The 18,337-nt window shown below is 39.0% G+C and overlaps 1 protein-coding gene and 2 pseudogenes across 1 annotated transcript; 2 read left to right on the top strand and 1 right to left on the bottom strand.

The window, feature by feature from the left end:
* Positions 1-718: 718 nt before the first annotated feature.
* Positions 719-1,666, bottom strand: LOC126080036 (olfactory receptor 52E8-like). Its single transcript, XM_049891361.1, has one exon. It carries the CDS (start codon positions 1,664-1,666, stop codon positions 719-721), a length of 948 nt encoding a protein of 315 aa, XP_049747318.1.
* A 5,760-nt stretch (positions 1,667-7,426) lies between these two features.
* LOC126080035 (olfactory receptor 52E8-like) lies at positions 7,427-8,722 on the top strand (annotated as a pseudogene).
* A 5,900-nt stretch (positions 8,723-14,622) lies between these two features.
* On the top strand, positions 14,623-15,567 carry LOC126079559 (olfactory receptor 52E8-like; annotated as a pseudogene).
* Positions 15,568-18,337: the final 2,770 nt, after the last annotated feature.

Below are 18,337 nucleotides of genomic sequence, written 5' to 3'. Positions count from 1 at the left end.
CTATTTTTAGTCTTTTTGGAATTGCCACACTGTTTCCACAATGGATGCACCATTTTGCATTCCTACCAGTAGTGGATAAAGGTTCCAATTTCCACACATCCTCACCAACATTTGTTATTTTCTGTTTTTGTTGTATCTTAGCCGTCTTAGTGGGGGTGAAATGGTACCTCGCAGTGGTTTTGATTTGCATCTCTCTGATGGCTAATGATGTTGAGGATCTTTTCATGTGTCTGTTAGCCGTCTGAATGTCCTCTTTGATGAAATGCCTATTCAAGTCCTTTGCCTATTTATGATTGGATTACTTGTCTGTTGTTAAGTTGTTGAGTTTTATATATGTTCTATTACATTCTTATCAGATATATGGTCTCCAAAGATATTCCCCCAATTGGTAGCTTGTATTTTTAATTCTTTGGTAAGGTCTTTTGATGAATAAATTTTTTAATTTTTATGAGGTCCCATTTACTTTTGTCTTTTGCTGTTTGTACTTTTTTATTATATTGGATAATTGTTGAAAGTTAGCCCTGAGAGCTTGGTCCTGCTAGTTTTTATAAGAATTTTACAGTTTTAGCTTGAACATTTGGGTCCTTAATCCATGTTGCCACCATTTATTTTTCATATACATAAATAAGTAATTCATAATTAGTGATACCAATTTCTTTACTCATTTTATCACAATTAGAGGACTTCTCAGGCTTTATGCCTTCACAGCCTGAATTTATTACCTGTTATTCAGGCTTTTCTTAATGAAGAGATTCTGTACCTGCTCCTGGATCTGCTTGGTCCTGATCCCATAAATGACTGGATGGAGGGCAGGGGGGATAACCACACGCAGATTAGCTAGGAGGATATGGATATACTGAGGGATACCATGACCAAAGCGATGAGTGAGGAAGGAGAACAGAGCTGGGCCAAACAAAGCTATGATGACACAGATATGAGAACTACAAGTATTGAGAGCCTTCAGGTGGGCATCTTGGGAAGGAAGCAGGCAGACAGTGTATAAGATCTTAGCATAGGAGATAACAATAAGCAGCATATCCAGAAGCAAGACAGAAATGTTCCCAAGACCATAGCAGACATTGATATTGATGCTGGCACAAGCCAGGCGCGCAACTCCCATGTGCTCACAATAGGTGTGAGGGATGATTCTATGTCCACGGTAAGGCAGTCTCAGGAGGAGAAAAACAGTGGGAGCAATCATGACTAAACTTCTTAGGACTACAAGCACACCAATCACACCAACAGTTCTGTTAGTGAGGATCATGGTGTACCTGAGGGGGTTGCAAACAGCCACATAACGATCAAAGCTCATGGCAAGAAGTACAATGCTCTCCATGACTGTGAAAAAGTGGATAAAAAAGACTTGTGCAACACAGCACCCAAAGCGCAGTTCCCGGAGGCTGAACCAGAAGATGCCCAGCATCTTGGGTATGGTAGCAGTAGAGAGGCTCTGGTCGATCCCTGATAACATAGCCAGAAAGTAGAACATGGGTTGGTACAGGCGATGATCAACCCAAATCAAAAACAGAATAACATTTCCCACAAGAGCAGTTAGATACAAAACACAGAAGGGAAAGCCAAGCCAGGTTTGTGCAGCCTCCAGTCCTGGAATCCCCAGCAACAGGAATGAAGAGGGATGGGACTCAATGACATTGAGAAAAGCCATTCTTCTGCAGACTAACGGTGGCCATAATCTTTAAAGTCATTGTCTGTTCCCATTGAGCAATTCGTCCACATGTAACTGAGATCTATAAAAATGAAAAATAAAAAAGTTCAAGATAAAGTATTAATATTAGGATTAAATTTCTTTAAAAATCTTTGGTTCTTTTCCCTTCTTGAGCTCTCCAGATATAAACCTAGTATCACTTCTCACCTGCACCATAAGTGTGAAAGGCTGAGGTGCCAAGCAGAAGCTAACACTGTGTCTTCAGAGTAAGTAAATACAATTCTTCTTCTTTTCTTCATGAAATAGACATTATTAGGAAATATTAAAAATCATGATAATTTTAACCATAATAATAATAATAGAAATAATAACTATCATTAATTGTGTACCCACTGTTTTCTAGGCACAGTGCCCACCAATATTTACATGAATTACCTTGTTTAGTTCTTCCACAATTTCATGGCACAAGCTCTGCTGTCATCTGGTTTTATGCAAGAGAAAGGTTTTGGAGAGTTAATTAACTTCCTATTGCTTGAAACACTAATTAACCGAAGAGTCGAGGTTTGAAACTAGGCTATGTGAAATAAATCTGGATCTGTCTTGGCAATACTTGCTAGTGGGAGAAGTGAAAGAAAAGAAAGGAAGGGAGAAGAGTAAAAAACCAAGAATACCAGAGCTATCTTGAAGATGAATAGGTCTGGAGCATTTACACTAGCAGATACTAAGACTTTCTGTAAAGCTATGATGGTTATGACAGTGTGTTACTGGCAAAACAGACAAACAAATAAGCCAAAAGGAAAAGAGACAACAGAAGAGAATTGAGAGTCTGGAAGCGAATCTACACATTCCTTAGGGTTCAGATATCTAAAAGCAAGGTCTTACCAGGTGAGAGGTAAAGTAAATTGTCGAAGAGGAAGATTTATCCATAAAGATTTTTTCCCATATGAAGTTTCTTTTTTTCTAGACTGTGTTGGCTCTTGTAAGTTGAGAAAGACATCAGACCTCCTGATCCATTCATTTAATTCCAAGATATTCTTTCATCTCACTCCTCATCTTGGGTCCTGGCCTCCATCTTGAAGTTATGTTCCCCCAAAATCAAGTTTGAATTTAGTTCAATCTTTTTGAAACATGAAGCGTAGTGAAAGACTGATAGCTGATCACAGTATTGAATGATTTTCTGTATCAGGTATATGTAGTCACTTTTATGCATAAGGAGGTTCAAGCTCGTTACTTGATCCTCCTTTGCCTACTATGTTTTTCTGTTTTTTCCCCACTTTGTGTCTCACTTCCTGTCAAGGTATTATGCGTAGGAAAAAGAAGTGAAAGTAAAGGGAATTTAATAATTTTGCCATTGTGACATGGAATGAAGTACTGATTTTATTCTTACTGGTTTTATAACCTTGGAATAATTACATCATTTTCTGCTCTTCAGTTTCATTTGGAAAAAAAGCACAGCACCACTGATCTGTGCCATTTTGTTCTCTCTCCCAATAGCGTAGGCCTTGATTCAGTTCTTTGAATCCAAATGCCAATCTCAAGGATGCATAGCACAAACTCCTCACTGATCACCGGCACTCACCAAGATCTCTGCCTTCTGTCCTAGGGACTCTTGGAGTAACTGTGCACCTGCCTGTTAAAGTATTTGTATGGTTTAGAACAGAGCCTCAATAGCCCTAAGAGATATCACCACAATGCCTCTGTTTGTGGGACTTGTAGTGGAGTCTGCAGGAACCAGAGAGTTGGGCACATCTAGATTAAAGTGCCTAGGGATTCCCTTGGGTCACTGCACCAGCCGAAGAGAAGCTCTGGGGGAGTCAGAGCTTGCTGCTAGCAACTTGGTCAACTGTCAGTTCTTGTTATTTCACATAATATTCATAACACATTCTATATGTCCTTTTTCTCTCCTTCTGTCTTCCTTATCCTTCTTTCCTTTAGTCTATGAATTGCTTGGGTTAAACCCTAAAGCTCTGTTGGGCCTCTAGATAGCCAGTACACAACTCTTTTTTTTAATGTGCGAAAATACACACAAAATGTACTAATCATGTACAATTTAGTGACATTTAGTATATTCACAATGCTGTGCAGCCATCACCACTATCTAGCTCCAGAGATGAAGAAGAGGTGGCAGTTTGCTTCTGTAAAGATAAAAAAAAAAAAAACCCAAACCCATTGCTGTCGAGTCGATTCCAACTCGTAGCAACCCTGTAGGACAGAGTAGAACTATCCTACAGGGAGCACTTGGTGGATTTGAGCTGCTGACCTTTTGGGTAGCAGCTATGGGTCTGAACCACTAGTCACCAGGGTTTTCCCTGTGGAGCTTACAGCCTTGGAAATGCTATGCGGCAGTTCTGCTCTGTCCCAGGGGTTGCTGCGAGTCAGAATCCACTTGATGACAAGGTTTTTTTTTTTTTTTTAAATAAGTATTTAGAAGAGCCCTGGTAGCATATGGTTAAGCACTGGGCTGCTAGCCATAAAGTTGGTGGATGGAACCCATGGGAGAAACATACAGCAATCTGTTTCTGGAAAAATTTATAGCCTTGCAAACCCTATGGGGCAGTTCTTATCTGTTTTACAGGGTCGCTGTTAGTTGGAATCGACTTGACAGCAATGGAATACATATGTAAGTCCCTGGGTGGTACAAGTAGTTAATGCACTTGGCTGCTTACTCAAAATGTTGGAGGTTCAAGTTCACCCAGGGACACCTCAGAAGAAAGGCCTGGCAATCTACTTCTAAAAAATTCGCTATTGAAAGCGCTGTGGAGCACAGCTCTACTTTGATACACATGGAGTCGTCACGAGTCAGAATGGACTTGATGGCAACTGATGGTGGTCGTGGTACACCCACATAGAATGACTGAGCAGCTGGTTGCTTTGAGAATATTTGTGGGCTTGGAAATTATGTTGTCCGATAGATGGGGAAAGTCTCACTTTTGTAAACTCTCCTGATAAATACACAAGGGTAAGTGGGAGAAATTGATTTCCTTAGGACGTAGACATCTTATTTTTCTGAGCTCCTGTTGTATGTAGCCTCTAAAAGTGACTGAAATACCAGACACTTATGAGTCTGTTCATGAACCTATTGATGCTGGAAAAGGTCATAGAGAGGACAACAGTTCCAGAATTCTGTCCTGGGTGACCACTGTGATTCCTTTTTTCACTTTTTCCTTGCTCCTCTCTCTACCTGAAATAAAATTCCTTTTCTTCTTTTTCTAAATAATTGCTTAGGTTTTAGCATAAACCTAACCACCTCCATGGAATTTATCTTGACACATCCCTATATTTACAGCACTTTATGCAGGAAGTTTTCAAATTTCTTTCTTGCAATTTCGTTTCCCTCACTACACAGGAGTCTTCTTGAGAATATGTGACAGGTCTGATTTAAATTTGTATTCAGATTGCCTAACCATGGCTGGCACATTAAAAAAAAAAAAAAAAAAACAGTAGCTGTTGAGTTAATTCTGACTCCTGGCAAACTCAAGTATGCACAGCAGAACCGTGCTTCATAGGGTTTTCGAGGCTGTGACCTTTCCTAAGCAGATTGCCAGACCTTTCTTCTAAAGCACCTCTCAGTGGTTTTGAACCACTAACCTTTCAGGTAGTAGTCAAGCACTTAATTGTTTACACCACTTAGGGACTTTTTATATAGAGGACCTCTTAAATAGTTGATAAAATGAATTGCGAAAGGGACACCTCCACATCCTTTGCGTATTCTCCACTAATGAAAGAGATTACAGAATTTAACTCAAATTATGGAGCCTTGATGGCATAGTGGCTTAGAGCTCAGCTGCTAACCAAAAGGTTGGCAGTTCCAATCCACCAGCTGCTCCTTGGAAACCCTATGGGGAAGTTCTACTCTGTCCTATAGGGTCGCTATGAGTCGGAATCGACTTGACAGCAGTGGGCTATATATATGTATGTGTGAATATGTATTTTTTTTTCCTTTCTGAGAGAATTTCCCAAACTGTCTTTCATTTTTATTACCCTTCCTAGTGTTAAAATGGGCACAGTTGTTTGCCAGGCACTTGTCTTCATACACACTTATCTCTGATGGATGTCACTCAAGCCTGACTTACCTTGACAACCAACTATTTCTAAATTTAAAGTTTTTGTGCAATTGCAAAGATTGCATTCAATCACTTCTACATTTTTTTGTACAGTTAATTTTACCCAAATTGCCCAATAATAAAAACAAAATTTTAAATTCACTATAAACAAGGAAACCTGGTGGCGTGGGTTATAAACAAGTTCAGAAATTTCTATAGTCCAGGTCACTACTATAAAATAAAATCACTTAATAGTCCTTTTTTCTCTGTTACTGAAGGACAGACATTCATAAAGACAGTTTCCAAATCTGTTGCTATTGAGTTGATTCCAACTCATAGCGACCCTATAGGACAGAGTAGTATTTGCCCATAGGGTTTCCAAGGAGCCATTGGTGGATTGGAACTGCTGACCTTTTGGTTCGCAGCCACAGCTCTTAACCACTGTGCCATTAGAGCTGGGAAGTAATCTTAGTAGGAACTAAACCATAGAGTATCTAAAGTGCTTCTGCCTTCTCCCCATCATACAAGGCTGAGATACTATTTAAAAATGGTTTACTCAAAAGGAGAATGAAGAAACCAAAGACATAAGGTAATTATGAGTCCAAGAGACAGAAAGAACCACATAAACCAGAGACTACATCAGCCTAAGACCAGAACTGGATGGTGCCTGGCTATAATCGATGACTGCCCTGACAAGGAACACAACAGAGAAGCCCTGACGGAACAGGTGAGCACTAGGATGCAGGCCTCAAATTCTTATAAAAAGACCAGACTTAATGATCTGTCTGAGGCTAGAAGGATCCCGGAGGCCATAGTCCCCAGACCTTCTGTTAGCCCAAGACTGGAAACATTCCCAAAGCCAACTCTTCAGACAGGGACTGGACTGGACCATAGGATGGAAAATGATACTGGTGAGGAGTGAGCTTCTTGGATCAAGTAGACACATGAGACTATGTAGGCATCTCCTGTGTGGAGGGGAGATAAAAAGGCAGAGGGGGTCAGAAGCTGGTTGAATGGACACAAAAATAGAGGCTGGAGAGAAGGAGTGTGCTGTCTCACTAGGGGGAGAACAACTAGGAGTACATAGCAAGGTGTATATAAATTTTTGTATGAGACACTGACTTGATTTGTAAACTTTCACTTAAAGCACAACAAAAATTAAAAAAAAAAAAAAAAAAAAAGACCGTCTAGCTCAGAAAATGTAGTGTTTCCTCCTTTCACAGCTAGACCATGCCTGGACAGGTTCTTCACTAGAGATGTTTCCTTATGAGGCATCTAAAACCTAGGCTTATCTAGAGTAAAATAATTTCTCAAACCTTGTTTCTTCATAACTCTATTTTTTGTCAAATATCTCACTCTCCCTGTTTTTGTTTTTCATAACTGATGGATAAATTTGCTTTTTATTTTACAAAAAACTGTTATGAGTGGAACTGAATTGTTTATTTTCTGAACCCTGACTCTGAAATTAATTGCTATCCTGCCTCCTCCTATTTATTAATTTAATAAACTTTTTTAAAATTGAAAATGTTTATGTAGCCAACCTTTTTTACACATATGAATAAACAAAGATTAAGTTGTCTTTGCTCTTCGGGGTCAGAGTATCCAATATTCAGTTACACACACTCAGAATACACACACACACACAAGTGTTAAATACATGACATTTCAAGGTTATCAGGTTCCCAAATAGGGAAATGTAAATATCCAAGAAATTATCATGCACATGAAGCAAAAGTGAGTTTAAAGCTACTGGATACACATGTTCTAGAGAGTTATTTTTCCCATTTATTTCTAGCTCTTATTCAGATTATGAATTTAAATCTGGAAGGCACGTGTTCTTCTCTGCTCCTTTCCTCATCTCCAATCTTTCCTAGAAGAAAAAACAGCAGAGTAAAGCTAATTCTAACCCTGGTACCTTTTGAAGCTCAGGTAAGACTAGCAGAATGTGCGGAGAGTACTATAACTCCTTTCTGAATGGGAACAAAGGCAGATTATAATGTTATTTTTCTTTTTACCAGAAATCTAGATAAAGGGAAAAATGGAGCAAGAATCACTAATGGGAAGTCGATAACTATCTCTGACACATAAAACGTCTCATTTTGGCAGGAAGAATATCAATGCCTAATGACACCCAGCTCCATCCTTCCTTATTCCTCCTAGTGGGCTAGTGGGCATCCCAGGGCTGGAAGATGTGCACATCTTGATTGGATTCACTTTTTATATGTGTATCTTGTTGCGCTCTTGGGGAATGCTGTTGTCCTGTTTGTGATCCAGACAGAATAGTCTCCTTGAGCCCACATACTACTTCCTGGCATCGATGTACATCGACCTGGGCTTCTCCACAGCCACCATCCCCAAAATGCTGTGCATCTTCTGATTTAGCCTCAGGGATACATCTTTTGGAGGCTGCCTTTCCCAGATGTTCTTCATCCACTTTTTTACAGTTATGGAGAGCATTGTTCTTGTGGCCATGGCTTTTGACCACTGCGTTGCCATTTGCAAACCCCTTTGGTACACCTGATCTTCACCAGCAAAATCATCAGCATCACTGCAGGCGTTGCTATCCTGAGGAGCCTGTACATGGTGCTTCCACTAGTGTTTCTCCTCCTTAGGCTGCCCTTCTGTGGGCACTGTATCATCCCTCATAGCTGCTGTGAGCACATGGGCATTGCCCGTCTGGCCTATGCCAGCACCAAAGTGAATATCACATTTGGCCTTGGCAACATTTCTCTCCTATTATTGGATGTGTTCCTTATTGCTCTGTCCTATGTCAAGATTCTCCATGCTGTTTTCCACCTGCCATCCTGGGAGTCCCGGCTCAAAGCTCTTAAGACCTGTGGCTCCCACACTGATGTTATCTTGCCTTTTCACACCAGCATTGTACTTTTTTTTGACACACCGTTTTGGCCACAATGTCCCCTGGTATATCCACATCATCCTGGCCAGTTCATTTGTGGCTGTACCCCCAGCTCTCAATCCTGTAATCTATGGGGTCAGGACCAAGCAGATTTGAGAGGAAGTGCTGAGGATTTTCTTCAAGAAAGACAGATAAATAGTCAGAGGCCACAGATGGGTTTGTATTAAAATTCACACTTTTTTTTTTACATGTTAAAAGTAACATTTTCTACTGTGTAATACAAAGGAAAGCAGGAAAGCATTGAAGAATATTGAGACTGATAACATTTTTTTGTGTGTGCTTTTTAGGAGTTGGCATAGTGAGATATCCACATTTAAAAAGATAAATTTAGATCATTACTTCATGCCATAGAGGAAATTTAACTCAAAATGTATCGTAGACTTAAATATAAGGGCTAAAATTATTTAAAAAATTTGAAAGGAAACATGGAAGAAAATCTGCACAACCTTGAGTCAGGCAAAGATTTCACTGACATGACAACAATCACTGGGTTTCCAAGGCTGTGTTTTTTACAGGAGTAGATTGCCACATCATTCTTTTGAGGAGGGGCTGGTGAGTTCGAACCACCCACCTTTAGCCTAGCAGCCAAGTGCTGTTACCACCAGGGCTACTTTAAAGGCATATAAACTGTAGAAGCCTCTGGCCTGCACCTTCTCCTGCACTGTCCAAAACAGTAAATCAAAACAATACTACATTGTAGGGATGGTGTTCCCTGTCATATGACCATTTAATTCACTGGTTTGACCCTAAAAAGTCTAAGTGGATATTAATCAATTATAGAGGACTCCTGAAAATCTAATCAAATAACTTCAATTGTGGAAAGATAAATGGCTGTATGTAACAATACTTATGAACTCAGGGACAGAAAAGAATTGCCTAATTGTTTGATAAGGGCTTCAAAGAAGATATATTGGACAAGGTCTGGGCAAGAAGGTCTGGGCAAGAAAGTCTGGGGAAGAGTCAGGTGGATGAACCTACAGGAGTGGACATTAAATATCAAGGTCTTTGTTTTGCCACCTGCCACTAACAAAGACAATGAGGTTCCAGTATGTCACCCTCATGCAAAGAAACTTATCAACCACTTCCACGCTAGGAGGTGAAACAGTTATCCTTTTGTGTATATCAAACCAAAACCAAACCTAACCCATATAGTTTCATGATATTAATTAGTGGTTACTAGGGAACTTGATGGCACTGGGTTTGTTTGTTTTTTTTTTTTAGGGAACTCATAATATCATCCTAAATCTACCACAATTCAGTTGGAATTGATACCAATTTGGTTTCAGTATCATATGAAATCTCTGCTCTTGCATAGCTCTATCTGCTTTATGTTGTTCCTGTCACAAAGTGCATACACATGTATACGTACATTGTATACCCATTAACATAGATTTATAATTATTGTATGCATTTGTTTTTAAGATTATATAGGAAATAAAAAGAAAATTTAGAAATCAAAATAAAATATTACTGACTTTCATATTTACCTATGTAACCACTTTTACTGGTTTTTTATTTCTTCGTGTGGCTTTGGGTTACTCTCTAACATCCTCTCATTTCATCCTCTCTTTTCACTCCCTTTAGTATTTCTTATGGGGGCCTATCTATTAGCAAAGAATTCCCTCCACCTTTGTTTATTTGAGAATGCCATAATTTCTTCTTGATTTTCAAAAGATAGTTTTGCTGGATATTGCTTTCTGGGTGTTTTTTTTTTTTTCTTCCAGTACTTTAAAAATGTCATTCCACTCCCTTCTGACCTCCATAGTTTCTGATAAGAAATCTGTTGTTAATGTAACTTTCCTGGGGTTTTTACTATGCTCCATCATCCTTGGTATGTCCTGAACACTAACCTTTGTCTTGTTAGCACCTTAAGACAGCCATAACTATGCTCTGCTTTTCATCTGCTTTCTCCATGTGCCCTATGCAGTTTAAGAATCAGGAAATGGCTCTAGGAGAAGAGTGGTATAGATATCTGAGTTTACTTCTTTGCATTTGTTTTCACTCTTGGATCTTGGTTCCTCAAGTCCTGGCTAAAAAAGCCCATAAATGCATTTTTTCATCTAAAAAAACCACCCTAGCACTGATAATTTGACAAAATTGCAGGTTTCCTTGCTTCTGAGTGGTTGCCCACTGCCCTGGTCCTCAGCCTTTTTCTTTGCTCCTACAATCACTAAATACCTGGAGGAAAAATGCTAAGTATAAAGTTACGCTCCTCTTAGTGAGTTTCCTTCTCTCTAGGATGTTGGCTCCTCCCATCTTTGTTGCTTTAGCAAGTCTTTCACCTAAATAGTTCATAAGGAGTAGGGCAAAAGGATTATAGCTATATCAAGATATAAGCTATGACAAAGATGATATAGAAAAAAAGAGCAAGGGAAGATTGATAGAGTGGGTCATTGAAGAAGATGACAGAGAATTATTTTAACAGCCCAGGTGTTAAGCAGAATCTGAGGCTTTCAATTTGGAAAGCAGAAAATGCATAGTTTTCCTTTGGAAGGCAAACAGTAGATGATTCTTGCTAAGGTGATCCTCAGTTCCAGTGTATAGAGGGACGCTTCTTAGGAGAGCTCTCCAGTGAACATCACTTAGTCTATGCCAGAAATTCAGGGAGACTACAGTCCCCATCCTAGTGGGTGCAAGGCTGCAGCAGCAATATAAATGCCTATTCTTTACTTAAGAAAGAAGGTGCAATCTCAGAGAGATTCCAGATGATATTTTCAAAGTCCATCCTCTCTGAGAAATTTGGAAATCAAGGTAAGGCTGTGTTATTCTGGTTTGAGTGGTGGGAAATCGCTTGAGGGATGGAGAATGAGTCCATGCTAAGCTAGAATAGAGAGAAGGTGGACAGTAAGTGTATAATAGAGAGTTGGGGGGAAAAAAAGGAAAAGCAAAGGCAAGATTTGGGCATAGCAAATTTTAAACCCACAAACTACCATGGGTACACACGAGTTCCTACATATGCATATATTTCTTTGTATCAGTAGTCTAACACATGCAGCCGTAGGTGAGATGCAGAAGAAAATTATGTACCACATCAACTATTGTTTCTCTCCTTATAACAAACCCACTACCATCGAGTAGATTCTGACTCTTAGTGACCCTGTATATACTAAGGAGCAAATGTGACCATCAAGAGGTCAAGGACTATGTTTTCTCTGTACTTAGCACATTGCCTGGCCTCATATAAGAGATCAATAAGTATGTTTTAAACAAAGGAGTTCATGAATGAATGAATTGTGGAGCATGGCTATGAATGCTGGTAAAGGTTTGTTTTCTTTATTTCTTGCTTTTGTTGTTGCTTGTCTGTTTTTGGTAGAAGCCAAGACTAAGGTAAGAAGGCAGCTGAGGAATAGAATAATGTGTGAATGTTTAAGATAGCTTAATAACAACATAAATCATGAGATTAGGAATTAGGAAAACATCAGATAAAAAGGTGTATACCAGGGTTCCACATCCTCAGCATACCACTACAGACATTTTTGGGCTAGATAGTTCTTTGCCTTGGAGGGCTGTCCTATGAATTGTCACATGTCTAGCAGCATCCCTGACTCTACCTAGTAGATTCTAGTAGTACTTCCCCCAAGTTTTGACAGCCATAAATATCCCCAGTCACTGCCAAATATTCCCCAGGGGCAAAATTGCTAATTTGAGAATCTCTTCTTATCCTCATCAGTTACAGCACATAAGATGGTGTTTATGTACTTAGGTGAAAGGATGTGTGTGGTGGGATGCTCCAGAATATGGTAGAGTAACAGGATGAAGAATTGAAAAAAATAACTATTTGGTGTAAGTTCTTTTCAGGATGTTAGAATTTGTGGTCTCAAAGAGAAGAAGCTGTCTCAGGCTCATCACTATACCTGGCAATATTGGAGGATATATGAATATATCTTGCTAGAATAGATCTGTATATACTTGCGGAATGACTAAGTGATTGGCTGCTTTGCACATTGTGGATCAAGTTGGAAATATGACTATTTCGGTGCTCAGAAGGGAACCAATTCTGGAGACTCTTTCTGGAAAATGATCAGGGAAAATTGGATGGTCTTTCTTGCTTTGGAACTTTGGAAAAAGTAGTAATATTTCTATGAGATCATGCTCTAGGCAGGTATTGAGAGTGATTCAGATACTGTTCAATGTCCAGTTGTATAGAGGGCCATGGAGTCCAAGTCCTGGATGGCAAAACAATGAGCTTACCCCACAGAGTACGGCCATACTTCTTTCTCTAGAAAAACACAGTTAGGTCTTTGATTTACATTACCTCCTCCATGAAGCTTTTTGTTTTTGTCCTAACCCATACCCACAATTTTTTCTGTATTTTTCTATCACAACACAATATTTTATTCAAATTTCATCATTTCATTTATGTCTCCCTCATTATATTGTGAGAAGATGTGCAAAGTTTTATCCAAATTTTCTGTCCAAATTCCTTAATCCAAGGCCTAGTACATAGCAGGAAGTCAATAAATATTTGCTAAAATTAAACTGTGAATGGTACATCTCTACTTCTCTTATTGATCCTTTTATATCTGACAGTTTTCAAGTACAGAACTGAGAAGAGAAATCATTTTTTTCTTCAAATATCTCTTTCTCTGCCTCAGCAACCCAAGTTATTTATATAGCTTCACTTTTTTTGATATACTGTCCCAAATTATTTCTCATTTCTGCCATGCTTCACAGGCCCCAGATGTACCACATTCTTTGCTAGGAGCTGATCTTATCCAGAGTTAAAGAAGGATATGATTTCTTCTCTGTGCATCCATCTCCAATGAGTGCCATTCAAATATGAACTACCCCGATTTCCAGGCATCTTCAGAGCCTATCACTTCTACACAGTTTGTAAAATGATTTCATCTGAGGTATAGTTACCCAATAATGAACTTCTATCTTGATTGCCTCAAGATATTAATTCACAATAAATATATTCAACATTTGACACTCAAGCTAGTTGCCATATTAAAAAAAAAAAAATCACTTAGTAAATTACTGTTTATTTAGTATTGAAAAGAGAATATCCAGAAAGACACAAAGATCTGGGACAGAGGGCTGCTTTGTTGGACTCTAATCTCAAGAGAATCTCAAATGATAACCCTTTTCTGTATGTAAGTAGGATTAGTTTAGGTAGGATTTAAACAAGGTATTGTTCAGGGAATTGGAAACTTTTTAGTACCCTCAATTGACCTTAGAAAGACAACTTTTTAAATGAATTTGAGATTTTGTGGATTCGATGAATTATAGAACCATTACCACCCCAATTTAAATTATTTCATAAATACAAATTTCATCCTAACTTTGAAAATCCTGTTTAAAATACTTCTATTTCCTTGTCTTTATTCATGATCCAAAATATTCCAGATGAAGATGGCTTTTGGAAGACCTGTTTAAGATGGAAATTGTGCTGCTAATCATTTGGGGCATAACTGGTTGTTATTCTGCCTTCCCTCTACCTCCCATTCACTTAAGAAACATTTTATTTGAGAGTTTATATGTCTCAAGTATTATTTTAGGTACATGAATAAACAGAAGGGAATTGGTGGTCTCTGCTTTCAGAATCAGATAGTCTGAAGAATACACACGCACACACACACACACTGGAACATATATATTTTAAAGGTCCTCAAGTAGCTCCCTAAGAGAATGGGCTGGGTTACATGTATTATTCATGCACATTAAATGCAATGTTTATAACACCACCAGATGCAAAGAACAAAGACCTTTGCTATTCTCATTTGTTTTATTCTATATTCCTTACCACTCTTTTCTTGTTCAACATTTTATGGGTGGAAATGGCCTGGGGAAGAATGATGTTGGTTCTATTCTGGAGCCATCTGATGCTCAGGTAAAGATGGCAGAAAATCTTGGATAACATTGAATGGGAGAAAAGGAATATTAAGTGTTATTTTGCATTTTATCAGGAATCTGGAAAAGGAAGGAAGCAGAGCAAGAATCGCTAATGAGAAGTCAACATCTAACTCTGATGAGCACAGGAGCTAACAGTGGCAGGAAGAATGTCTATTCCTAATGACACCCAGTTCCACCCTTCTTCATTCCTCCTAGTGGGCACCCCAGGCCTAGAAGATGTGCACATCTGGATTGGATTCCCATTTTCTTGTTGCACTCCTGGGGAATGCTGTTATCCTGTTTGTGATCCAGACTGAGAGCTGTCTCCATGAGCCCATGAACTACTTCCTGGCCACATTGGACTTCGTCAGCCTGGGCCTGTACACAGTCACCTTCCCCAAAATGCTGTGCGTCTTCTGGATTATCCTCAGGGATATATCTTTTGGAGGTTGCCTTTCCCAGATGCTCTTCATCCACTTCTTCACTGCCATGCAGAGCATTGTGCTTGTGGCCATGGCTGTTGACCACTACATTGCCATTTGCTCTGCACCAAACCTCTTTTGTACACCATGATCCTCACCAGCAAAATCATCAGCATCGTTGCAGGCATTGCTATCCTGTGGAGCCTGTGTGTGGTTGTTGCACTAGTGATTCTTCTTCTGAGGTTGCCCTTCTGTGGGCACTATATCATCCCTCATAGCTACTGTGACCACATGGGCATTACCCGTCTGGCCTGTGCTAACATCAAAGTCAACATAATGTTTGGCCTTGGGGATATGTCTATTTTATTACTGGATGTGCTCCTTATTGTTCTGTCCTATGTCAGGAATCTCCATGCTGTTTTCTGCCTGCCCTCATAGGAGGCTCAAGTCAAAGCCCTCAACTCTTGAGGCTCCCACATTGGTGTTATCTTAGCCGTTTTCACACCAGCATTTTTCTCTTTTTTGACACACCGTTTTGACCACAATGTCCCCAGTTATATCTACATCTTCTTGGCCAATTTGTATGTGGCTGTGTCCCCAGTCCTCGATCCTGTAATCTACGGGGTCACGACCAAGCAGATTAGGGAGCAAGCGCTGAGGATTTTCTTCAAGCAAGATAGCTAACCATGGAGGCTCTGTCTTAGAAATCATATTTCCTCCATATACTCTTACGAATACGTTTACTTCTAGTCAGTGGCGCAAAGGTGTGTATGACAAGTTGAAGCCTTTGAGTTTAAGGATATTAATAAGTGTTTTGGATTCTGTAAGGATTGTATGGTTACAAAGTCCTCTCAGGTACCTTGTTTAATCATCAAGGTAGCCCTATAGAAACTAGTTTCTCTAGTTTACAGATGACTAGTTTCATATGTTGACTTGTTAAACAACTCATCTCAAAATTCCACTGAGTCCGAGGTAAGTAATTAAGCCAGATTGCTTTTAAATTGTAGCAGTTTTGGGGGTATCATATGGAATATGAAAGCAACAGAATGAGATTTGCTCAGAGATTATAGACATTTTGGTAATAATATTTTAGAAATAAAAATAATGATAATATATAACTCATTTTATTTAGTATTTGTTATTCAAAACAACGAACTTACATTAATACATGTGTTTCTTACCAGAATGCTATGATGTAGTTCCTTTTATTGTTTCCCTTTTCATTTGACTAAACTGTGGTTCAGCCAGAAAGTTCTCCATAACAGATCATGGTTGAGAGTTTAGAACCTAGAACCCAGGACAACAGAAGGAGTCATGCATTTAGAAATGGAATACAGAATGCAGACAATAATGGTGCCTGGCTATGGCAGATACATTTATTTATGAACATCTACAAGTGCCTAGTTGTATATGGCTACTTACTGATAGAAAAAAGGAAGAGCAGAATTCTATGTCTTGAGGAACCCATGGTTGATGACATATAGGTTATAAGGCTACAAATATTACGCTAAGGGATTACATATCAATTGATATGGGGGTGTTAGAATCTTTGGAATAATATATAATAAATATCCCAGAAGCCGGGGACAAGATATTGAACACAGTCACACAAATGTACTTTATCCTATGATTATTACAAGAGTGGGAAGAAGCAACTTATTTCCATTCTTGTAATAATAGTCACAGGGCAAAGCACTGACCTGTAAGGGAGGGATTCATTTAAAAATACTTTCAAACGAGTCTGTCAAAGTTATGTTCTCTCTTACTTTAATTAACACTGGTTCATTATCAATTCATGTGTATAGAACTTCTACTGCATGACCAAAATAGGTCATAAAGAAATAAAGAATTTTAGAATTTTCTTTTAAATGTGGTAGTTGATTCTGGCAAAAATATTGTAAACAGGAGAGCATAGATGCTTAAGTTCCAAATTTTTAAAAAGAATATCCAGAGGTTACAGTTAATTTTTTTGTCTAGAAATCTAAAAATAGATTAAGAAATGATTCCACATCATGCTCAGCATACAGATTGAATAGGTATGGTGAAGGGATACAACCCTGATGCACACGTTTCCTGACTTTAAACCACACCGTATTCCCTAGTTCTGTCTGAACGACTGCCTCTCGATCTATGTACAGGCTCCTCATGAGCACAATTAAGTGTTCTGGAATTCCCATTCTGCCCAAAGTTATCCATAATTTGTTATGATCCACACAGTCGAATGCCTTTGCATAGTCAATAAAACACAGGTAAACATCCTTCTGGCATTCTCTGCTTTCCGCCAGGATCCATCTGACATCAGCGATGATATCCCTGGTTCCACGTCCTCTTCTGAAATTAGCCTGAATTTCTGGCAGTTCCCTGTCGATATACAGCTGCAGCCACTTTTGAATGATCTTCAACAAAATTTTGCTTGCGTGTGATATTAATGATATTGTTCAATAATTTTTGCATTCAGTCAGATCAGTTTTCCTGGGAATAGGCATAAATATGGAACTCTTTCAGTTGGCTGGCTAGGTAGCCATGTTCCAAATTTCTTGGCATAGACGACTGAACACTTTCAGTGCTGTATCAGTTTGTTGAAACACCTCAATTGATATTCCATCAATTCCCGGATCCTTATTTTTTGCCAGTACCTTCAGTGCAGCTTGGACTTCTTCCTTTGGTACCATTGGTCCCTGATCATATGCTACCTCCTGAAGTGGTTGAACGTCAACTAATCTTTTTGATATAATGACTCTGTGTATTCCTCCCATCTTCTTTTGATGCTTCCTGCATTGTTTAATATTTTCCGCATAGAATCCTTCACTATTGCAACTCGAGCCTTAAACTTTTTCTTCAGTTCTTTCAGCTTGAGAAATGCCGAGCATGTTCTTCCCTTTTGATTTTCTACCTCTAGCTCTTTGCACATGTCATTACAATACCTTACTTTGTCTTCTGGACTGTCCTTTGAAATCTGTTCAGCTTTTACTTTATTACATCTTCCTTTTGCTTTAGCTGCTCAACATTCAAGAGCAAGTTTCAGAGTCTCTTCTGGCATCCATTTTGGTCTTTTCTTTCTTTCCTCTCTTTTTAATAACCTCTTGCTCTGTCCATATGTGATGGCCTTGATGTCATTCCACAACTTGTCTGGTCTTCTGTATTAGTGTTCAACACATCAAATCTATTCTTGAGGTAGTCTCTAAATTCAGGTGGGATGTACTCAAGGTCATACTTAGGCTCTCACGGGCTTGTTCTAATTTTCTTGAGTTTCAGCTTGAACTTGCATATGAGCAATTGATGGTCTGTTCCACAGTCGGCCCCTGGCCTTGTTCTGACCGATGATATTGAGCTTTTCCATTGTCTCTTTCCACAGATATAGTCTATTTGATTCCTGTGCATTCTGTCTGGCGAGGTCCAAGTGTGTAAAAAAAAAAGTGTATAGTAGCTATTTATGTTGATGAAAAAAGGTATT

Source organism: Elephas maximus, chromosome 7 (assembly GCF_024166365.1).
Source record: "Elephas maximus indicus isolate mEleMax1 chromosome 7, mEleMax1 primary haplotype, whole genome shotgun sequence".
NCBI lineage: Eukaryota > Metazoa > Chordata > Mammalia > Proboscidea > Elephantidae > Elephas > Elephas maximus.
The sequence above is the reverse complement of the archived record's forward strand: the minus strand, read 5'-3'. Positions and strand labels throughout refer to the sequence as shown.

Coding starts and splice junctions, on each gene's coding strand:
- LOC126080036 (XM_049891361.1), bottom strand. CDS start 1,666: ATGGCTTTTCTCAATGTCATTGAGTCCCATCCCTCTTCATTCCTGTTG.